This window comes from Bos taurus, chromosome 25, assembly GCF_002263795.3.
Source record: "Bos taurus isolate L1 Dominette 01449 registration number 42190680 breed Hereford chromosome 25, ARS-UCD2.0, whole genome shotgun sequence".
Lineage (NCBI taxonomy): Eukaryota > Metazoa > Chordata > Mammalia > Artiodactyla > Bovidae > Bos > Bos taurus.
Genome location: NC_037352.1, coordinates 25410547 through 25434813, shown reverse-complemented (window position 1 = coordinate 25434813; position 24267 = coordinate 25410547). Strand labels below are relative to the sequence as shown.

The window sequence follows — 24267 nt, the reverse complement described above, 5'->3', positions numbered from 1 at the left end:
TCTTGCTTTCTCTATGATCCGACAGATGTTGGCACTTTGATCTCTGATTCCTCTGCCTTTTCTAAATCCAGCTTGTACATCTGGAAGTTTTCAGTTCGCATACTGTTGAAGGGTAGCTTGAAGGATTTTGAGCATAACCTTACTAGCATTGGAGATAAGCGCAGTTGTGCAGTAGTTTGAACATTCTTTTTTGGATAATTCCCAGATGGCTCTAGTGGCAAAGAACCCGCCTACCAATGCAGGAGACATGAGATGTGCATTCAATCCCTAGGTCAGGAAGATCCTCTGGAGAAGGAAATGACAACCCACTCCAGTATTCTTGCCTGGGAAATCCCATGGACAGAGGATCCTGGTGAGCTACAGTCAATGGCGTTGCAAAGAGTTGGACATGACTGAAGCGACTTACCACACTGAACATTCTTTGGCATTGTCTTTCTTTGGGATTGGAATGAAAACTGACAGATATTTTAAAAAATATAAAGTTATTTTAAAAACAATTTTTAAAAAGTAAATGAAACAGATCCAGTATGGAGTCAGATTTGTCCCTCCCTATTACAATGGGAAACACAGATTTGAAGATCCCACCCCACCTGGTGGGTGCCCAGTGTTACCTACCCCTTGGGTACTTATTCATTAACTCACATCAGGCATCAGTTGAGGGCTGCTCCTGGGGTAGAGCGCAGGGTGGTGTCAATCTCCCAGCAGGTGGGGCATGGGCTCTGATGACCAGGGCAAACCCTGGGGCAGAGAGGTGCTGGCAGGTGGCAGGTGCGTTGAAAGGTCATGGGCAGGAATGGGTGGGTCATCCCTAGTATGGCTGCACCGTCACAGCCCCCTCACCACCCTTCTGCTTGAGTCTTGATGTTCCCGTGGATTCTGCTTCCCACCATTTCTTCTTTTGCTTGGCATGCTTTCTGGGGGGCATCCATCTCTTTAACAATCATGGTGAACACTCAATGCCATGTCTTGCCGATGCCCCCACGTCCCTGTCTGGGCTCCCCTCGTGCACATCCTCACCAGAGGTCCTGCAGCAGCTGAAGATTCTGCACCTGTAGGTCTCGACTCACACGTTCCTGTCTTAGTGTTGTCCCATTCTCACTGCAGAGCAAGAACCGACTGCCTGGGCTAGAAACGTGGTCCCACTCTGGACTCCTCCCTTTCTTTGGCCATCACATCCATGGGTCAGCAGACCACTGAGCCCACCCCTCTGGAGTTGTCAAGCTCCCTACTTGTCCTCACCATCGTCGCCCTGCCACTGTCGTGGCCTGGACCACCAGCATCTCTTCATGGGTGTGTGTGTGCTAAGTCACTTCAGTCATTGCTGACTCTCTGCGATGCTACGGACTGTAGCGCACCAGGCTCCTCTGTCCATGGGATTCTCCAAGCAAGAGTCCTGGAGTGGGTTGCCATGCCCTCCTCCAGGGCATCTTCCCAACCCAGGGATTGAACCTGAGGTCCTATGTCTCCTGTATTGGCAGGTGGATTCTTTACCACTAGTGCCATTCTTCACAGAGTGTGGCTAAACCTCCAGCGGATATGCTAGTCAGGCCCCCCTCCAGAGGGAGCCTCCTGGCAGGCCTTTTCCTTGCTAAGGCCTTTAGGACAGCACCTGCCTCTGCGTCATGGGTCAAGCCCATCTTTTTCAGCCTGGTTCTCAGTGTTACCAACCAGGGCTCTTAACCTCCTTAATCAACAGAAATTGATAAGAGGCCAGACAGGTAATTCAGGCCAGGCTTTATTGGGGGTGAGAACAAGCAACAGTTTCTCTTGCTCGCTCTCCCAGCGGGGTGGAGGCGAGAGGACAAGCTATTTCCCTATATGAGTTGACAGTAGGGGAGAGTCCAGGGATCTGGCCAGAGGGGTGGCTTGCCCACCCCTTTGATGGTGTTGTGTGTAGGGGTCATGAGCAGTACCTGCTTTTGCTCCCAGCTCTTCAGCGGTGGCAGTTGTTTTCTTAAAGAGCGTTTTTTACTCTATATTTTACTTAGATATTTGTTGGCTGTGCTGGGTCTTCCTTGCTGCACACAGGCCTCTTCAGTTGTGACAAGGAAGGCTACTCTTTAGCCATCGGTGCCAAGGCTTCTCATTGCAGTGGCTTCTCTTGCTGTGGAGCGTGGGCTCCAGAGAGCCAGCTCAGTAGCTGTGGTGCACCGGGCTTAGTTGGTCCGAGGCATGTGGGATCTTTCCGGACCAGGGATGATGGAACCCTCATCCCCTGCATTTACAGGCAGATGCTTTACTGAGCCACCAGGGAAGCCCCGGGTTTTTGGTCTTTTTGTATCTTATTGTCCATTATTTGCCCCAACTGTGCAGGCACAGTTATTTTTAGTCCCTGATAGTTTCTGTGTGTTTTTGTTGCTTGAAGAGAGTTTTGTCCAGGTGCAAGCATTGCACCCAAGGGTCCCAGGTCCCAGCCTGTCTCACCAGCATCCTTAAGACTCATCTACTTTCCCCTGTGGCCTCCTTCCCCACCACACCTCATGGCCATCTGGGCTCAGGATCATTGAGAATGCCCTCCCCAACCACAGTCCTACTCTGTGGTCCTCTTCCTGCAAGAATTCCTAGGGATGCTGGGGTGCATGTAGATGAGAGCTGTGGCCAGGGAACCCAGCTTCCCCCATATGACTTCAAAGTGGCCACTCTCTCCTGCTAATTTATAACCTCCCTGCCCATGATGGTTTCTGGAGTCAGAGAGGCCTGAGTTTGAAACCAGACTGACTGTATCACTCACTACCTAGCTGTGTAGACCAGTGGCTTAATCCTTCGGAACCTCAGTTTGCTCATTTATAAAATGGGTGCTGCCTTGCTACGCTGTCAGGAAGACTGGGGGAGATCATGCTTGTGAATACTGGTGTCTGAGGCCAGAGTCCTGGAAGCAGATCCTGGGATGAGGATCCATGTGCAAATCATTTATAAAGAAATGCCCCAGGGAAGGGCTTCCCAGGTGGCACTAGAGGTAAAGAACCTACCTGCCAGTTCAGGAGATCTAAGAGATGTGGGTCCGATCCCTGGGTCAGGAAGATCCCCTGGAAGAAGGCATGGCAGCCCACGCCAGTATTCTTGTCTGGAGAATCCCCTGGACAGAGGAGCCTGGAGGGCTACAGTCCATGGGGGTTGCAAAGAGCGGGACACAACTGAAGCAACTTAGCACGCATGCACACCCCAGAGGAGAGTGGTAAGGGAGCTGGAGAGAGCAGAACGGGGAAGGGAGGAAGGCAAGCGACAGGTTGATGTGCAGCCGGAGCCCAGGAAGGGCAGCTTCCGCTTTGGCCCGGAGGGAATTTTGCAATGTGCATCAGGTCCCAAAATTGCCTCTGCCAGAGCCCCAGGGCGGGACCACCCCAATCAGCCTCTGGCTGATGACATCGCAGAGAGGAAAAATGTAAGTTTCCAGGTACTTTCTGAATGAAGATGGGCAAAATGAAGTCCAAAGACTTCCTGAAGACAATCCTCCAAAGACAGAAACACTGAAAAGAGGAGCAAGGACATTGGGTGGAACATTAACACCATCCAGTGTGACTTGGCACCGGAAAGATGCCTAAAAACCCCTGGCCCTTACTGCGGCATTGCTGCTACTATTTGCATAACCTCAGCAATGATCCTGCTTCTTACTCTAGTTACTAATTTCCTTGCCTTGGGTGGGCTGAAAATTTCAGACAGATGCTCTGAGCCCAGTGGGTAGACAGGAAAAAAAATCTGGCAGAAAGAAGCAGCATAACCCCAGCCATGCATCTGAGATTCCAGCGCCTGTTTCTCTGAGGTTAACTCACTCCTGGAGCATCTCACTGCCCCACGCCCATGCCATCTCCCATCCCGTCTGAAAGAGCAGAGTTGGGCCCTGCTGGGAGGGGCAGGTGGTGGGGTGCGGGCCTGGCCCCAGGCCCACGTGGGCAGGAGGAGAGCATCCGCTGGGGGAGTGGGGGCGATGTGGGGGAGTCGGCTGAGTCAGTGAGCTTCACTGTGGTGAGGGGCGGCCTCCGCCCACCAGCAGTGCAACAGCAGCTGGAGGTAAAGGCTTCTGGAAGCGAAACCAGGCCTCCCTGCGGGCATCCGCCCCCCTGCAGGGCCCGGCTCGCCCCGCACCTCCTGCCTTTCTCCCCACTGCCTGGTGGGCCCTGGGCCAGCAAAGGGCTTTGGAGGCTGCGAGTGTTCGGTGCCAGGGGGTGTTTTAACAACATGCAGGCTGCCAAGAGCACATTATTCTCTTACAGAAATCCAAGGGATTGCCCAAGAAAGGTGATATTTTTGTAGCACAAAAGAGAGAGAGAAAGAGAAAAGTTCTTCAAAGCTCTGAAAGGCCCTTTGCGTCAGGAATGATAGTGGATGTTTGAGAATCTGGATCCTTCATCAGCCAGTAGATAGGGGACCCGAAATCGCTGTTTGCTTCCTTCACTGGATGCTGTGTATCGGGGTGTCCCTAGGACATTAACATGGAGGGAACAGCTTGTGCAAAGGCAGAGAGGTAGGGAAGGACCAGTCTAACAGCTTGTGAGAAAAGAAAAGCTGAGGATCAGGACTGTTGATTATAAGAGACGGAAATTCTACCTCTAACCAACTTAGGCAAAGAAAAAGAACTCTTGGTTCCTCTGATTGAAAGAACAAATGACTGGCAGCTTCAGGCATGTCTGGATCAAGGGGCTCAAACAATGTCACAGGACACGATCTTCCTTTGTCTCTCGGTGCTACCTTTCTTGACCTTAGCTCTGCCCTCAGGGAGGCCCTTGCTGCTCAGTGCAGCCACTTTCATCCTTCCCAATCTCAAACTGAGTGGAAAAAAAGGAATTTTCTTTCCTAGTAGTTCCAGCAAAAGTCCTGTGTCTGACTCATTGAGATGATTTGGGTCATATGTCCATCTCCTCCTGGCCAGGTCTGGTCCATAGTCCCTTCTCAAAACCTATGGTTAGTGTGGCTTGGAAGGTAAGTGGCTTCTAGAAAAAAAATGGAGTGGGGTACGGGGTAAATAAAAATGTAAGTGTCCCTTGAGGGCAACCATGATGTGTGTAAGAGCTGGGATGTTTATAGCTGCAGGCAGCAGAGACCACCACACTTAGCTACAGAGACCACCAGCTTAGCTACGGGGAAGCCCCGGGGGGTTGGTGGTTTGGTGGTTAGGGTATCCCAATGAGCTTCCCTGGTGGCTCAGTGGTAAAGAATATGCCTACAATGCAGGAGACAGGGATTCAGTCCCTGGGTTGGGAAGATCCCCTGGAGAAGGAAATGGCAACCCACTCTAGTATTCTTGCCTGGGAAATCCCATGGACAGAGGAGACTGGCAGGCTACAGTCCATGGGGTCGCAAAGAGTCGGACATGACTTAGCGACTAAACAACAACGATGAGATCATCTTTCCATCTCTCTGCTCAGCAACTAGTGTCAGCCCTGAGATGGCTCTCAGTGGCAGTCACTTTACAGATGAGAAAGAGAGCCTCTTATCCAGTCACAGGATGGAAGTTCTTGCCTCCAGTCTGAATGGCCGGCTTATGGTCCACATGCCTGCCTGGACCAGTAAGCATCACCCCAAGAGTGCCATGATCTGACGGACTTCAGCTAGGGTTCCTGAGCCAGTCCCCGTGAGGAGGATGGCTAGCCAGGATCTCCTTATCCAGTTAGGACCCACCCTAGATCCGATGGTCTTCTCTAAAACAACTTGATCCCCCAACCCAAGGGCGTGGGGGTGGAGTGAACACAGGGAGAGTCCGCCCTGTGGGTCCTCATCTCACGACCTCCTTCCTCCGTGCAGGGGTCCTGTGGCTGTCGGTGGTCTCCGAGGTACTCTACATCCTCCTGCTGGTGGTTGGCTTCAGCCTCATGTGTCTCGAGCTCTTCCACTCCAGCAATGTCATCGACGGGCTCAAGCTCAATGCCTTCGCAGCTGTCTTCACGGTGCTCTCAGGTAAAGCAGGGGGCCTCGGGCAGTGGGGGAAGAATACACAGAACCAGTCCTGCACTCAGAGCAGAGGAAAATGCAGGGGGGTGGAGCCACCTTCGGGCTAAGACCTGATTGGCCCCCTCCCGGGTGACTGTGGACCAATCACTTCTTTTCTCTGAGCCTCAGTGTTACAATTTGTAGAGTGGGTTTTGTCTGCTTCCTTATGTTTACTGGTGTCTTGTGTGCCAGGTTGGGTGCTAAGAAGTACCAGGGTTAGAGTAATGAATGGAAACAGACAGTTGCGGCTCTTGGTGAAGCTTAACACATGTGGGACAGAGAGAGGGTTAGCTGGAGATGTTTCCAGGAGATGAATGCCGCACGGCGAGGTGATGGGTGGGATGTGTGCGCAAGGGAGAGGGGGGTGGCCATGATAAAGGCCAGACTGTGGTGTCCTGGAGGATGTGAAAGGGGAACGTGTTGCGGGTGGCGGGCACATTGATTATCTGCTTTAGCTTATTGCCCTTGAGACATCCTTGGGGAGATGGCCAGCAGGAAGCCAAATGAACAAACCCATCTGGAAGCTCAAGGGTGGGGGCGGGGTGAGCAGAGATCTTGGGCAAAGGTCAGGGATTTTGAGGGTTTTAGGAAGAATTGGATGGTTGGCGGCGGCAGCCCGACTCCAGGAGCTGGAGACAGAAGACTCCAAGGAAAGGTCATTGGATTAGGTGGCCAGGTGCCCAGAATAGCTTCAGCAGATCCAGGCCATAAGGGGTTAAGCTGGGAGTTGGCCAGAAGGGAGTGAAAGGAGCCTGTAAACCATAACTTCAGGAGGCCTGACAGATAGAGCCGTGGCTTGGCTGTGTACGACAGCTATTCCTCAAAAGCCAAATGTAAATTGAATTTCTATAAATCTAATCCTATTCTTCATGCACTGGAAGAACTCTCTGTTTAATGAAACCGAAACGATGAACCTTTAGGTAAGGGAAATAATCGGCCCCTAATTGAGGTATGTATATATAACAGAAAGATCTCTCAAAGAATAGGGAGCAGAATTCAAGAAATTATAGCACGATCCATAGATCAAAACATGCGCATCGTCATTCCCAGGATGTGGGCAATCTAACTGAAATAGTAAAGGGAAGAACAGAAAATCAGAGAGAGCCTCACGGCACAGTGTTGATTTCGGCCCCCTGCTTACTCTGTTTTCAGCTATTCCAGATCGAGAGATAGTTTATTCTTTTTTTGCAGTTGTTAAATGCATTTATTATGCCTAAAATCAGTTTTCATTCATGGTTCTTTTTCTCTTTTAATGTTTTATTCATTTATTCAACTGATGGCCTGCTGGGCTCCAGGGAAAGTACTAGGTTTAGGGGAGTCAAAGAAAAAATGATTCCATTGTTGCCCTCCTGAAGTTTGTAATCTTGGAGAGATATAGACTCAGAGATACAGACTCATTAAAAGATTGTAACTTGGTGAACTGGGTGGGGTGAGTCCTGAGGGGCGGGGCGGAGGTGGGGTGGAGGGGTGGGAAGTGGGGAAGAGGGGGGAACCTACGTTTGCCTAGGGGTGCGGATGGGTGGGGTGGGGAATTGGGCAAGCAACCATTTGAGCTGAGACTTTGGAATAAACTTTGAGTTTGCTTGATAGACAGCTTGCGTGCATGCATGCTTGGTGGCTTCAGTCGTGTCTGACTCTGTGACTCTCTGGACTGTAGCTTGCCAGGCTTCTCTGTCCATGGGATTCTACAGGCCAGAACACTGGAGTGGGTTGCAGTGCCTTCCTCCAGGGGATCTTCCCGACCCAGGGATTGAACCTGTGTCTATTATGTCTCCTGCATTGGCAGGCGGGTGCTTTACACTAGGTAGTGGTAAAGTACTTTACCATCTGGGAAGCCCAATGGATAGCTTGGGGAGGGCATTCTAGTTGGAGAGAAAAGCATAGGAAAAAGCCTAGTGAGTTGTCATATTCTGGCAACTTCATGTAGTTAAAAATGATGGGAGTGTGGAAAGTCAGGTGAGAAGGATGTTGAAAGATGAGGCTGGAGAGCCGGGAGAGTGTCTTGGTGCCTTGGGAACGTCTGTAGAGTTTATCCTACAGGCAATAGGGAGCCATTGAAGAATCCAGAGCAAAGGGTGATACAGTCAGGTTTGCATTGGAGGATGAGGATTCAGGGTGCAGCATGGGCGGAGTGGAGCAAAAATGGAGGTGAGGAGATGGGAAAGGAGGTGAGAAAGGGTGAGTCCCCCAACCCTGTACAGTGGCCCTGGGAACAGGAGATGAGCCCCAGCGCCCTCCAGTGAGAAGTCAGCAGGGCTTGCAGACTGATTAGGAGAGGTAAATGGGAGTGGGTGACTGTGGAAAAACAGAGCCTCTAGGTCAGGGGTTCCTAGTGTGGAGTCCACAGACTTGAGGGAGTCTATGAACCTGGATGGGGGGGGAGTTGCATCTTTATTTCTCTTAACTTGTAACTGACATTTAGAATATCTTTTAAATATGAAGGGAGGCAACACATCACAGTCGTGGGTGGCACCTGTGACGTAGCCACCAATAGGAACCGCAGTTTTCATATCACCCTATGGTTGTGCAGATATCTTGCAAGCACTCCTTCAAAAGGGCAATGCTTCTTAGAGCTTCCGCCGAATCTTATCTAACATGGTAATGAAGGTGCGTGTATATTATGATACAACACATGTGTTTGTGTATTTTGCTAATGGTATTTCAATATAACTGGTTTCTTCTGTAATCTTGTTATTTTATTTTATGCAGCTAAAAACATTATTCTGGGGATGGGACCCTAGGTTGAGATGACCAGACCCCTTGATCTGGGCTGGCATTTGGCTGGGACAGAGTAAAGCAGTGGTACCATAGAGAAGGGGCAGGTGGGAAAAGAGCAGGTGGAAGAGATGATGGGTCCATTCTGAAGAGGCTGGGTGTCAAAAGGAGAGGAGACATCAGCCCACATGTCCTACCAACCTCCCAGAATCCTCCTTGCTGGAATCCATCTTGGCTGAGTGATGCCACCAGGAAGAACCTGAGCTAGAATGATTGGCCAGAGACAACCCAGAAACTAATCCCATCATAAGAAAACCTGTGACTGCGAGAGTCACATGGCAGAGCAGTTCTCCTTGGTTCCTTTACCCTGCTGCTCTCCACCTGGGCATCTCTTCCCGATAAAGTCTCCTGCTTTGTCAGCCTGTGTGTCTCCTCGGACAACTCACTTCTGAGTGTTAGACAAGAGCCCACTCTCGGGCCCTGGAAGGGGTCCCCCTTCCTGCAACACCGCAAGATGTCCAGCTCCTTTCTTTGTCAGTGGCTTTATCTCTCCTTTTCTTTCTCTCTACCAGGCATTGAAGAATCCCCTCCATTATCCCAAGCATCCATCCCTCCCCTCAACCTACTTACTCCAGTCACATAACAAAAGCTGGCGGCCAGCCCCAGGCAAATGCCTCCAGTTCTACAAGCAGCCTTCTCGTGGGAAAGCAAGTAGGGGGCTTAGGGGGCTCTTGCCTCTACCTTGAAGAGCTTATCAAAGTTTTCACCCCTCAAAAATACCCCAGTTTCCTTTAGCAGGGAGTCCTACTGCGAAAGAAAATAAGATTGTCTTCGTAATTTCAGGCAGATAAACAATGCGGGGCTCAGGGAGGTTAACTGATTTGCCCAAGGTCACACGGCTGGTCAGTTGTGGAGCTGGGCTTAAACCCCACTCCTGCTGGCTTCAAAGCCCTCTGTTTGTTTTTCAGGATCGCAGTGCAGGAGTGAACCCACGGGTGGGGAGGGAGAAGCCTTTTACATCCTCAGAAAACAGTATCTGAGAAGGATGTAGCAGCCAGATCATGTGATAAGCAGATGGTGGGGAGAAAGGAGTCTGTATTCATGCCTGTGTTCAGTCGCTAAGTCGTGTCTGACTCTTTGCGACCCCAAGGACTGCAGCATGCCAGCTTCCCTGTCCTTCACTATCTCCTGGAGTTTGCTCAAACTTATATCCATGGAGTCAGTGATGTCATCCAACCATCTCATCCTCTGTCGTCCCCTTCTCCTTCCCTCAGTGTTTCCCAGCATCTGAGTCTTCCCCAGTGAGTCAGCTCTTCGCATCAGGTGGCCAAAGTATTGGAGCTTTAACTTCAGCATCAGTCCTTCCAGTGAACAGTCAAGGTTGATTTCCTTTAGGATTGACTGGTTTGATCTTCTTGCTGTGCAAGGAACTCTCAAGAGTTTTCTCCAGCACCACAGTTCAAAAACATAAATTCTTCAGCGCTCAGCATTCTTTATGGTCCAATTGGGAGAAGATAAACCTAGGAGAAACAGGAGACCAAGAGGGAGCCAAGCCCTGACTTGCCTGACCTGGAGGAACCAGAAAGCTGGTTTTTCGGGAGTCCCTTGAGAACAAGTCAGCTGGGGAAGGATGGGGAGGTGGAGGTGAGAGGCTTGGAGGAAGTGGGTGGGCTTCTGGTTTGCTCATCTGGGAGAGAAGAAGCAAGCAAGCAGGATCAGGGAGAGTCCGTCAATTGAGGCCATGTGGGGAGAGGGTTGGGTTCTGATGCTGCTGAACCAGCTCACACTTGAGGGGTGCTCAGCTCAAGGTCAGTGTTTCTGGGGCAGAGGAGAAGGAGGAGGTGAGGTGGCCCCTACTGGAACCAATTATTATAAATAATTGTGATAAAGAACCAGTGGGGGACTTCCCTGTTGGTCAAGTGGTTAAGACTTTGCCTTCCAATGCAAGGGACAAAGGTTTGCTGCCTGGTCAGGGGCCTAAAATCCCACATGCTGTGGGGGGAGCTAAGCCCACGCACTTCAACTACTGAGCTCACGCCACCACTAGAGAGAAGCCCCTGAGACAGAACAAAAAGCCAGCGCATGGCAGCTAAGCCACGATGCAGCCAAATAAATAAATATTTAAAAAAATGAATCGGTGGGTTAGGGTTAATTGTAATAACCAAAACCAACTGAGATGCCAGGTTGCACCAGCCCTGGGCTGACCTGCTGCATGTGTTGATATCTTTATGCCTCAGTGTTCTTGCGGGAGGGACTAACATTATGTCCATTCCACAGATGGGAAAACGGACTTGCCGGCAGTCACACAGCTAGTCAGTTGCTGAACCCAGAGCCTGCCACACAGGGTGCTTTGAGCAGGGCTGAGGACTTCAGATTGTCATTGGTTATTATTATTGCTAGTATTCTTCCTGCTACTGCTAAGTCACTTCAGTCATGTCCGACTCTGTGCGACCCCATAGACGGCAGCCCACCAGGCTCCCCCGTCCCTGGGATTCTCCAGGCAAGAACACTGGAGTGGGTTGCCATTTCCTTCTCCAGTGCATAAAAGTGAAAAGTGAAAGTGAAGTCACTCAGTCGTGTCCGACTCTTCGCGACCCCATGGACTGCAGCCCACCAGGCTTCTCCGTCCATGGGATTTTTCCAGGCAAGAGTACTGGAGTGGGATGCCATTGCCTTCTCCGAGTATTCTTCCTAGCTGTCCCTGAATAAACTGAGGGGTAGATGGTGGCCCCAGGGGCCAGCCCTGTTTCAGTGAGGCTGGGATGAAGGGATCTTGACTCTACAGCAAACCGAGAAGGAGTAGTGGGGCCGGGCCAGCAGGGATGTGTTCAGATCCTGCGTTCTGCAGGAGGGTGTTTGTACAGAGCGGTCACCCGCCGAGGGCTGGAGGCAGGGGCTGTGATGGTTGGCTCTCTGGTTCAGAGCCTGGAGCTCCCCGAGCTTCTAGGTACCCACAAAATGCTTAAATTGTGACTGCTTTTAGAATCAGAAGGAAAAAATAGAATAATAATGAAGACATAAGAATGAATCTAGACTGGATTATATTTTTTATACCACTGCCATCATAAAATGTAATTTTTAATATTTATTTTATGGAAGAACAGGCCCTTGAAGGGAAAAGTGCCTGGGGCCCATGAAAGTCATAATGTGGCCTTGAACTGGGCTATGGCTTTTCTCTGTCTCTCAGGATGGAGCAAGACTGACTCCAGACAGGGTGGGGGCAGGGGCAGTATGGCTCCAGATGCCAGGTCCCCCTGCCCGCTCGGTCCTGTGGTTTTAGCTGAGGTGCTGGGCAAGATGGAGCTTCCTCGGCCCTAGTCTCTTCCCCCATTGGCCAGGGTTTTGTATCTTGGAGGGGATGTGAAAGCAGGCTAGAAGATGTCTCTTATTCCCCAGTTCCTCTGAAAGATGAGAGTGATCTACTTAGGAAGGAGAGAAAGTCATTTGGAGAATTCCTACATCATCAGACTAACAACGGCGGGCTTTTACTGAAACCTGCACTGGCATGAAGGGAAACAAGTCTGTTTCCAGGAAATGATGAGACCTTGTGGAGAAGTCAGCAAGCGTCTATTTTGTTAAGTATCAAGAAAAAGAAATTTTGCGACTAAACAAAAAATGACCAAGGATGAGATAGCTCTTTGAATCCGGGAAACTAGAATCTTATCTTTTATGTAATCTTGGCATATTTGCTTTCATCATAAAGTGTATATTTCACTGCACAGTACATCACTATTAAGCCTGTATTTAATTTCTTAACCTTCATCCATGTTTGAGAAATTATTTTGTGACATTATATACAAAATGTATGATTTGAAAATAGTTGTTTTTTTTTTTTTAATACAGAATGTCTTCAATATGAAAGGGAACTGAATGGGGTATGATGGGAATGGGGATGTTTTGATGCTTTTGTGACCAAAAACATACAGAGCTGGTGGGCACTTGGGCTTCCCAGGTGGCTCAGTGGTAAAGAATCCGCCTGCAGTGCAGGAGCCGCAGGAGATGCGGGTTCGATCCCTGGGTCAGGAAGATCCCCTGGGGGAGGGCTCGGCAACCCATTCCAGTATTCTTGCGTGGAGAATCCCAGGGACAGAAGAGTTTGGCAGGCTATAGTTCATGGGGTCGAAAAGAGTCAGACGTGACTGAAGGGACTGAGCATGCACACACTGTAAACCACCGTTGTATTTTAGCATGAGTTTCCTGGGACAATAATTCCACAAACTATCCCACCTCTTAGGCCTGTCCTAGAAGAACCCTCTGCCTATAACTCCCTTTGTTCCTTTCTTCTGCCCTGACCAGACTAGGTCTCTTGCTCATAGCTGAGACAGCAAGTACTTTTGTGTATTTTTGTGTCTAAACATGCAGAGGCTCTAAGAGAAATGAGTGTTTCCATATTATTAAAAGTTTCTTTTGCTTGAAAGTGACCAGAACCCAATCATATTAGCAGAAGGAAGAAAGGCAGGTGGGAGAAGATGATTGAAGTATATTGATTTCATGTAAATTGAAGAGTACCGAGTGTGTAGGCTTCAGGCATGGCTGCATCCAGAAGATCATGTCGTCAGGAATCTAGCTGTATCTCCAGACTCTGATTTCTTTTAGCTTCGGTCTCAGTCAAGCCCATCCTACGGAGACAAGATGGTCACAAGTGGCTCCAAGCTTAGATAAGACTCCAGAAGCAGAGAGAGCTTCTTTCCAGTACAAAACTCCAAGGGAGACAGTGATTGGACTAATGAGATTCATAGATTTATTCCTGAACCAGTCCTCATCCTGAAGGATGAAATACTCTGGTTAGCCAGATCTGGGTCTCTAGGCACACCTGTGGTATGGGCTTGGCCAAGGACCAAGCAGGACTAGTATGCAGGGGTGGACAAGTGGTTGCCCAAAGGCACTGCTGCTGCTGCTGCTGCTAAGTCGCTTCAGTCATGTCCGACTCTGTGCAACCCCATAGACAGCAGCCCACCAGGCTCCCCCATCCCTGGGATTCTCCAGGCAAGAACACTGGAGTGGGTTGCCATTTCCTTCTCCAATGCAGGAAAGTGAAAAGTCAAAGTGAAGTCACTCAGTTGTGTCCAACTCTTAGTGACCCCATGGACTGCAGCCCACCAGGCTCCTCCATCCATGGGATTTTCCAGGCAAGAGTACTGGAGTGGGGTGCCATTGCCTTCTCCGGCCCAAAGGCACTGGTTGATTGCAAATCCTAGTGGTTGGGAGTTGGTTGACTTGTCAAGTTGGGAGATTATCAACAGTGGAGCTGAAGAACTCAGAGCCCCAGGAATGGTATAGGTCTTCATTTGGGTTCCTCCAGAGCAAACCCTAAGGTGAAAATATGGGTACAAGTAGTTTATTTGGGAGGTGATCCCAGGAAGTATGGTGGGACAGTGAATTTGTAAGACAAGAAGGCAGGAGGGCCAGTAAAGGGAGTGTGGGTGGGTGGGTGACCTCTATGGGCAACTGGGATTCCTCCTGTTGGGGACCCTCTGAGAGACTGTGTAGGACAAGGGATGAGAAAGCAGTGGAATTTACTCACCGGCTCCCATCCACCACTGGCTCTGTCACTCCTGGGTCAGCACCCCACCCCTTTCTCCCCTGAACTTCTACCCTTCTCCACCTAAGAAGGAAAGTGTTTGAGGAAGGAGGTCACCTACACTCCCAGGAGCTGCCAATCAGAGCTGCAGGTGACCTCTGGTGTTGGCCAGGGGTGAGGGGCGAGGACAAACCAAGGCAAAGGGGAGTACGCTGACATTAACTTGTGCCTTGCGGTGCAGATCTGATGCTATTTGCCGTTAGAAACCATGGTCCCAGCAAGACTGTCCCACTGTGCAGGTGCCAGCTCTTAGTTCAGGGAATCTTCAGGCCACCCGTACCTCTGACCAGCTGACTGCAAATCGATGTTCCCAAGACCCCTTTAAGTTTGGTTTTCATTAGGACTCCTCACAGAACTCAGCAAAGCACTAAGGGTTATGGCATTGTCGTAAAGGATATGAATCTGGGACCTCCCTGGTGGTTCAGTGGTTGGGAATCCACCTGCCAACTCAGGAGACATGGGTTCGATCCCTGGTCTGGGAAGATTGCACATACCGCAGGGCAACTAAGCCTGTGTGAGGCAACTGCTGAAACCTGCTCACCCAAGAGCCCGGGCTCTGCAACAAGCGAAGCCATTGAAATGAGAAGCCCTTGCACTGCAGTGAAGAGTAGCCCCCATGCACCACAACTAGAGAAATTCTGCATGCAACAGTGAGGACCTAATGCAGCCAAAAATAAAATGAATTCATTAAAAATAGAATTAAAATGCGTATTTTTTTTTTTAAAAAAAGGACCAGCCAGGATCAGCCAAAGGAAGAGACATTGAATGAAAGGCCCAGGAGGCTCCCCACACTTTGTCCTCTAACACTAACCTGGCTTGTGTCGTCCTCACCCCCCGAAGCCAGGTGTGTGAGGAACAAGGCAGCTCTTTCATTTCTGGAAACGATCTTCACTTTGATTCTGTGCTCCCATCCTCCTGGGCTGGTAGCGGATTTATTGTCATATTTGAGGGGCTACTCTGTATTGGCTGTGCTACAATTGTCTGGACTCATGCAGTGTCTGACAAAGTGTCTTTGCCATCATCATTTTCATCAAACGGCCCAGACCCTGATCTGAAACGCCTGGGGCTAGAAGTGGTTCAGAATTTAAAACTTTTCAGATTTGAGGAGTTAAGGTGACATAGATCATCCATTGCGTAACACCCCAGTAGGGGTTAGGGCCATACTCTGTAAGCAAATACAGCAAAACCATGAGTGTTCATGCTGGGGGGATAAATAAAGATGGTCAACAGCCTCATGTCCATTCAGGTCAGGCTGGACTGCTAAATGAGTTCAGGCCATGTCAGATTTTTGTGGCCAAGTGAATTATGAAGGAGGTTTTAGATTTCAGAAGGTCTGGGAATTTGCAATTGCAGACGAGAAATTATAGGTACTTGAATTGAGTACCTACTGTATGCCAGGCACCATTCTGAACACATTCCTTCTGTTGAACCCTATGATGGTAGGTGCTGTTATTATTCCCATTTCACAGCTGAGAAAACAGGTACAGATTTAGTAAGTGGCGGTTTGGGCTTCCAAGCCCGCGTGCTTTACTATTATGTGGGTCCATGCAGGTTGCCGCTGAGCCTCCAGTGCTGTCCACAGGGTCCCTTCTGGCCCCCAGTGCTCTTTGCTCGGGTCAGGAGGGAGATGGGAGAAGGGGGCTGGTGACCTCAGGGCCTGTGGTCTCATCACTGCTGATAGGAGGTCTCAAGTGCAGAGCCCACAGGGGCCATGCAGGTGACATAACTGAGCCAAGCTGTCCAGATGTAACACAGCAGAGGATGTGGGCATGACGGCAAACCTGGAAGTGCGCACCCTCTCAGCACCCCAGTGTTGCCATGGAGGAAGATGCGTGGCATTCAAGGAAAGCCAAAATCTGAGTTTTTTATGGAAAAATCGCCTGATTTTTAATTCAAAATGTTTTTTAAAACAGCTTTATTGGGATGGGATTTACATATTGTAAAGGTCACCCTTGTAAGGTGTATAAAGGCTTTTAGTAACCACCATAGAATCCAATTTGAAAATCTTTTCGTCGCCCCCAAAAGAAACCCCATACCCACTGACAGTCACCCCTTATTTTCTCCTGGCCCCCACCCCAGCTCTAGGCAACTACTGATGTCCTTCTTTGCTATCTCCATGGATTTACCTGTTCTGGACATTGTGTATACCTGGGCTCACCCACTCTGTGGCTTTTTACAACTGACTTCTTTCACTTAGCATGGTGTTTTCAGGGTTCATCCCCGTCGTAGGTTGTATCAACCCTGCGTTCCTTTTTGCTGTTGTCGTTCAGTGGCTCAGTCGTGTCTGACTCTTTGTGACCCCCATGGACTGCAGCACCCCCAGCCTCACTGTTTCCCAGAGTTTGCCCAAGTTCATGTCCATCAAATGGATGATGCTATCCAATCATCTCATCCTCTGCCACCCGCTTCTCCTTATGCCTCAATCTTTCCCAGCATCAGTCTTTTCCAGTGAATCGGCTGTTCACATTAGTTAGCTTCCTTTTTATTGCCAAATGATATTCCATGGCACAGATATACCACATCTTATTTCTCTGTCTGCCAGTTGATAGACACGTGTGTGGCTTTCACTTTTTGGCTCGTATGAATAATGCTGCTATGAACATTCGTGTCCAGGTGTTTGTGTGCACATACATTCTCCTAGGAGAGAAATTGTTGAGTTACCTTGTTTAAATTTTTAATTCAAAATGTTTTAAACCGTCGTGCCAGCTAACAAAACATCACTGCAGAACCTCAGTCTCCTCTTCTGCCCCTGCCACAGACCATACCACCCTTTTTTTCCCCCCCGAAAAAAAGGACTGGAAGATTGTTTTTTCTTTCTGTCCCCCACTCAGAGGTCCCTGTCCTAATCTCCTCGGTAAATTAAGGCTTCTAAAGATTAAAGCCAGGAGGGAAGGATTTTGAAGATGGATTTTACTTTCCTCTTTGCTGCAAAACCTCTGGGACTAAAAAGTCCAGAGCCTCTTACCCCTTGAATGAAGCGAAAGGAAAAGGGAGAAAATGAAGGGGAAAAAAACATGAATTACCATCTAAAAATATTTCGCCATGCCTATTTGCCAAGTCATCATTTTGCATACTTAACGGTTGACCTCAAGTTGATACTCATCAAATGTATGGCTCTCCATGTGATCAAGTTTCATCTCCTTTAGAATTTTAAACCTAGCAGGCTTTTTTCTCACTTAGCCTGACTGGACCATTTTAGGGGATTTTTTTTTTTTTTTAACAAAGTCTGTTTTTGTCATTTCTAGTTGGTATTTATCAAATGTTACTTTTGTAGAATAAGATCTAAACTCCTTCCTAAGACTACAAAATATGACCTTTGTTGTCCTCTCTAACTTTATCTCCTGCAACCCAGCCCCTCCTCACTGGTCCTCGCATGCTCCAAGCTTGGTCTTGCCCAGGCCTGGGGTCCCCTCCTTGGTGCTGCCTTCCCCACCCGCTCCTGGCTCATTTCTTCCCTCAGCCAGCTCTCCACTCAAATGTCATCTCCTTTAGGAGCTTTCACCACCCCCGGCCCCTGTCATTTCCACCCCCTCCTGCTTGTTTTTCTTAATGGCACATAATGCTTTCTGAGAAGCAACTAAAATGTGGCAGATACCGATGAATATTGGTTGAGTGGATAAGAGAACTTACACTGTCTGCTAATTCATTTACATGTCTGCTTCCCTATCTCTCCTCCTCAGACCAGGTTTTCTCAACGTTCTTTGCTGCATCATTCTTTTTCCTGTGGGTCTTTGTTGCTGTGTGGACTTTTCTCTAGTTGCAGTGATCAGGGGCTATTCTCTAGTTTTGGTGTTCGGGCAGTGATCAGGGGCTGCTCTCTAGTTGCAATGCTTGGGCTTCTCATTGCGGTGGCTTCTCTTGTTGCTGAGCAACAGTAGCTGTGGCCCACAGGCTTAGTTGCCTCATGGCATGTGGAATCTTCCCAGACCAGGGATCAAACCCACGTCCTCCACATTGGCAGGTGGATTCTCAACCACTGGGCCACCAGGGAAGTCCACTGGATCATTCTTTATTGTGCGTGGGGGGAGAGGGGCTGTCCTGTGCGTTGTTGACCAGCAGCATCCCAAGCCTCTACCTACCCCAGATGCCAGGAATACCCCCCTACCAAGTCGTGACAACCAAAATGTCTCCAGACATGGCCAAATGTCCCTTAGGAGGCAAAATCACGCCTGATTTGAGAACCACTGCCCCGGATAATGGGTTCCCCAAGTGCTGTGAGTGTCTTCTTCATGGCCTTGCAGAGGGAGGTTATTGGTATTGGAGCTTTGGGGTCTGCACCTTGCCTCAGTAGGACCATCAGGGACTCTGGAACCACACAGACTGGGTCAAACCGCAGCTGGATCCCGTTGAAATGGTGTGGTCTGGCGAGTTACTTCTAGCTGTTTGTCCCTGTCTGCCCCAACACAAGATGGGTTTGGGTGATCAAATGAAATCACCCGACCATGCAAAGAGCCAGTGGAGAGGGTGGGCACACAGCCTGTTCTCGGTCTTGTTCGTTGAAAAGTTTGGGTGAGAGCAGCAGAACAGTGGGGTCAGAGGGCTCTGCCCGTACGAGGAGGCAACCCTGTGTCCAGGTGTGTCCAGGGGAGTCCCAGTGTCGTTGTAAACAGGGCCCACTTCACTCTCAGAAGCATCCTGGTTCTGTTGAGAAACCGTCTAAACTGCCTGCTTACCCAGTTTGGCTGGACTGGGTGGGTGGGGATGGGGGCTGGATCAGCTCTTGCCTTATTCTGTGAGTTTCTTCTTAAAAGACTCCACATCATGGACTTCCTTCATGGTCCAGTGGTTAAGACTCCGCCTGGCAATGCAGGGGGCAAGAGTTTGATCCCTGGTCAGGGAAACTAAGATCCCACATGCCTCGAAGCAACTAAGCCCACGAACCACAACTAGAGAGTCCATGCCCCACAACAGAAGATCCTGTTTGCGGCAACTGAGACCCGATGCAGCAAAAAAAATGTCCGTATCTTTCTCTCCTCTTTCCTAAGGCAGAAATCACCCACCCCCAACGCCAGCCTTTCCCGCCGTCACTCCTTTTTTGAATTGTTCTTTTTCTTCTAGTCCAGTGCTTGATCTATTTCTGCTCGGCTTCTCTCAGCTTGCTAGAACCAACGGACTTCTTTTTTTTTTTTTTTTGACTCTGAGTTGCTGACTTTCATTTGGGCTTTGTTTTACTTGTGGTTGTTGTGGGCTGGGCAGCTGGGAGGGAGGTTGGGCAGGGTCGGACTGTTTGGAGCTGGGGGGACGGGCTCTGACAGCAGCCTGTCCCCTGGGTGTAAGTGTTAATTCTACCCTGGGGCTGACAGAAACATAGAAAAAGACTCTCTGAGCCTTTAAGGATGGGTGGAAAGCCCTTGCCCAGGAGGAGGCTGGATGACAGATGCTGAGGCTCCAGGGACACACGGCATCCATCCTTCATCCATTTCTCCTTCCGCAAATAGTCCTGGAGCCTCTGTGCCAGGTACCAGGAGAGCAAGCAGGTGAGCACTCTGCCCTTGGGGGCTTGTGTCTAGTGGGGGAGGCAGTGAATTAGCAAGTGGTTGGGACTGTGATGTGAAGAGACAGTCCCAAGGCTGGAGACCATGCCCTGTGCGGACTCAGGGGCCTTCCTAGAGGCCCTAAGGATGGGAGGACTCAGCTGGGGAAGGAGGCAGTGGGGGTGATGGGGGCAAGAGAGAGAGAGTGCTCCATCAGAAGGGCAGCAAATTCAAAAGCCCGAAACGTGTGGGATTTTGGAGGATCGATGAGAAGGTGGCCGTGAGAGGAGACCAGGGGGTAAGGGGGGCTGGAGATGAGTGAGACACAGAGGCCAGTGTTGCAAGGCTTGAGTTTTCTTAGTAAAACAAGAGGGAGGAAGCCAGGCTTTAGGGGTTTTCAGCAGAGAAGTGTCCCTAGAGGGGCCAGACATGGATGCAGATGCTCTGGGCAACAGTAGGGAAGTGGAAACTTGGGTCTGATGGTGACCTGCTATGGATGCCAGGCCAGGAAATGTGGGCCTTGCCCAAGAGCAGATGCAGTTGGGGACCTCTGAGGCTTTACGTGAAGAAGTAGTAAGGTTCGGGGGCAAGTTCTATGAAGATGGTTCTTGGGGTAGAGGAAGGGGCTTCCCTGGTGGCTCAAGGGTAAAGAATCCACCCACCAATGCAGGAGACATGGGTTTGGTCCCTGGATGGGGAAGATCCCCTGGAGGAGGGCATGGCAACCCACTCCAGCGTTCTTGCCTAGAGAATCCCTTGGAAAGGAGCCTGGTGGGTTACAGTCCATAGGGTCGAAAAGAGTTGGATATGATGGAAGTGACTAAGCACGTGTGCATGGGGAGGAGAAAGGGGTGGACACAATCCAGGAGCCTCACTGTGAGGCCGTGTGGACATCTGGCCACAAGGAGATGGTGGCAGTGCGAGCAGAGAAGGATGGGGGTGGACTGGAGAGAAGCAGGGTTGGCAAGACTTGGCAGTCTGTAAACCAGAGGGCAGGGGTGGGAGATGTCAGTGTGCCCCATCACAGCTGACTGTGATGGAGAAGTGGGGAGTCGTGCCCTGAGGTCAGGAAGACAGAGGGCTGCATTCTGGGTGTGTGAGGGTTGAGACAGGACCTCTCATGGGAAATGCTTGCTCGTCATGTCTCAACCTGTCCAGGGCTAAGAGGGCGGGGACAGAGAATAGAGGAGAGTAGAAAGCCCCTGATAATAAAAGAGATGGAGCTGGAGGCTGAGGGATGCAGAGGGAGATGAACAGACCCACTAGAATGCAGGGGGGACACACACAGGGAGAAAGAGATAGAGAAGAAGGGAGGAGACACAGCGAGAAAGCAGAGCAAAGACACCAACACTGACCCAGCCTCTGAGTTAAAGCCTTTGACTGTGTGGATCACAACCAACTGTGGAAAATTCTTAAAGAGATGGGAATACCAGACCACCTGACCTGTCTCCTGAGAAACCCGTATGCAGATCAAGACGCAACAGTTAGAACCGGACATGGAGCAACAGACTGGTTCCAAATTGGGAAAGGAGTACGTCAAGGCTGTATATTGTCAGCCTGCTTATTTAACTTATATGCAGAGTACATCATGCAAAATGCTGGGCTGAATGAATCACAAGCTGGAGTCAAGATTGCCGGGAGAAATATCAACAACATCAGATATGCAGATGATACCACCCTAATGGCAGAAAGCAAAGAGGAACTAAAGAGTCTCTGGATGAAGATGAAACAGGAGAATGAAAAAGCTGGCTTAAAGCTCAGCATTCAAAAAATGAGGATGACACCCGGTCCCATCACTTCATGGCAGATAGATGGGGGAAAAAATGGAAGCAGTGGCGAATTTTATTTTCTTGGACTCCAAAATCACTGTGGACGGTGACTGCAGCCAAAAAATTAAGAGACACTTGCTCCTTGTAAGAAAAATTATGGCAAACCTAGACAGCATATTAAAAAGCAGAGACACCATTTTGACAATAAAAGTCAGTATAGTCAAAGCTACTGTTTTTCTAGTAGTCATGTATGGATGTGAGAGTTGGACCATAAAGAAGACTGAGCACCAAAGAATTGACGCGCCTGAATTGTGGTGCTGAAGAAGACTCTTGAGAGTCCCTTGGACTGCAAGATCAAACCAGTCAATCCCTAAGGAAATGAACCCTGAATATTCAATGGAAGGACTGACGCTGAAACTGAAGCTCCAATACTTTGGCCACCTGATGCAAAGAGCCGATTCACTGGAAAAGACCCAGATGCTAGGAAAGATTGAGGGCAGGGGGAGAAGGGGGCAACAGAGGATGAGATGGTTGGATGGCATCACTGACTCGATGGACATGAGTTTGAGCAAGCTCCAGGAGATAGTGAAGGACAGGGGAGCCTGGTGTGCTGCAGTCCATGGGGTCGAAAAGAGCTGGACGTAACTGAGCAACTGAATAACAATAATGTCTTGATAAACTCATCACTTGAAGTTGAAAATATCATATGTTGAAAATATGTTTAAGTTACCTAACCATCAAAGCTGGGCCTGTGTTGCCAGGGCAGTGTTTCTCAGCATTTCATTCATTTGTATTTTACTTTCTGGCCGCACTGAGTCTTTGTTGTGGCGCGTGGACTCCTCTCTAGCTGCGGCATGAGGGCTCAGTCGCCCCACCGCATGTGGCACCTTAGTTCTCCTATCAGGGATCGAACCCCCGTCCCCTGCATCGGAAGGCGGATTCTCAACCACTGGACCTCCAGGGAAGTCCCTCAACCTTATATTCATTCTTGTTCCATGTTTTATACCTTTTTTCCCTAATTGCCCCGCCCCTCATGAAATCTGAACTCCACAGTTATTCTATACATCTGTTTACTTACATTATACACATGTGTGCTCTCTATGCAGTTGGATTTTTTTTTTCTTTTTTGCATGTGCTAGGATGGTAGTGACCTTTTAGGCTGAGACTTTCACATACAGCCTGCCTTGAAGTGAGTCGAACCATGGCCCTGGGACCTGGGGGGCTGGCATCTACCCTCCTCTCTGATCTACTTGTTGGCTGTGGGTCTTTGCTGACTTAGTCGTTCTGTGCAATTGAATTTCCTTCACAGAGTGCCTCCTACGCACTGAACCTGTGCTAGACCCAGGGCTGCAGATCTGAGCAGAGCGTGACCCACCCACACCCCCCAGTTTCTGTGAACTTATGGCCTGGGAGTGGTGGAGGGAGGAGACAGGCGTTGTCCGAGTCCGACAATGACTGACCATGACAGGGTGCCCAAATTCTGGGATCACTTAGAAAGGTCGAGACTGCGGAAAGATTGGATCCCCAGTGAAAACTCTAGGTTTTTGTTTTTAAATGAAAGTCCAATTATCAAGAAAGTTATCACCCATATATTGTTGGTGGGAATATAAGACAGTACAGCTGCTCTGGAAAATAGTTCAGCAGTTATTTTCAAAAGTAAGAATGGATCACCCTAAGACTTACCCAGAGACCCAGAAATTGCACTCTTGGGCATGGATCCCAGAGAAAGGAAGACGGATTTTCACATGGGAACTTGTACAGGAGTGTTCATACTGACTTTATTTGTAATAGCCCCAAACCAGAAAGTAACCAAATGTCCTTCAGTGAGTGAGTAAACAAATACAGTTAATAAATACTTAATAAAAGTAATATTTACTTGATAAATTAAAAAGTAAATAAATAAGCACATCCATCTCATGGAACTCAGCAAAAAAAAAAAAAAAAAAAAAAAATGGACCACTACTGATACACACAATAACTTGGATACACATCTGGGAAATGATGCTGAGTGAATGAAGGGATACAGATCTCATGATCCCATCTATGCGTCATTTAATAACATAGTTGCGGATTAGGAGTTGCCAGGGATTAGGGATGGCAGGTGAATTGGGTGTGTGAAGAAAAGGCAGCCTCTAGTGGTGGTGCGGTGCAGTATCTTGATCACGTGGTGCTTATGCAAGGTTGCGCTTACGATAAAATTACATGGAGCTACAGGTATACACCCGGAGAAGGCAATGGCACCCCACTCCAGTACTCTTGCCTGGAAAATCCCATGGACGGAGGAGCCTGGTAGGCTGCAGTCCATGGGGTCGCTAAGAGTCGGACACGACTGAGCGACTTCACTTTCACTTTTCACTTTCATGCATTGGGGAAGGAAATGGCAACCCACTCCAGTGTTCTTGCCTGGAGAATCCCAGGGACGGGAAGCCTGGTGGGCTGCCGTCTATGGGGTCGCACAGAGTCGGACACAACTGAAGTGACTTAGCAGCAGCAGCAGCACACGTATACACACAAGGGTGCAAGCAGAACTGGTGAAATGCGAGTCAACTACGAATTGTGGCCTGGTCAATTTCTTGACTTCGATATTGGACCCTAGGACCATGCGGGTTGCTAAGTGTTAGCACTGGGGTAAGTGTGCGTGAGACTTCCTTGTACGTTTCTTTCCTCCCTTTTTTAAAGAAAATTTTGGCTGCGCTGGGTCTTCATCGAGGCACGCAAGCTCTTTGTTGCAGCGTGCAGGCTCTCTCAAGTTGAGGGGCTTGGGCTCTTGAGTGCGAGGAATCAGTAGTTGCCCCAAGGCCTG

The 24267-nt window shown here is 49.4% G+C and overlaps 1 protein-coding gene across 2 annotated transcripts in view; it reads left to right on the top strand.

Annotated features, from left to right (window-relative positions):
- The window catches only part of GSG1L (GSG1 like), a 252582-nt gene that overhangs the window by 156933 nt on the left and 71382 nt on the right, over window positions 1–24267 (top strand). For both annotated transcript variants that reach the window (XM_024984779.2, NM_001192728.1), the window contains exon 3: window positions 5740–5892. In XM_024984779.2, the coding sequence (XP_024840547.1) occupies window positions 5740–5892 (153 nt within the window). The remainder of the gene's footprint in view (window positions 1–5739; window positions 5893–24267) is intronic.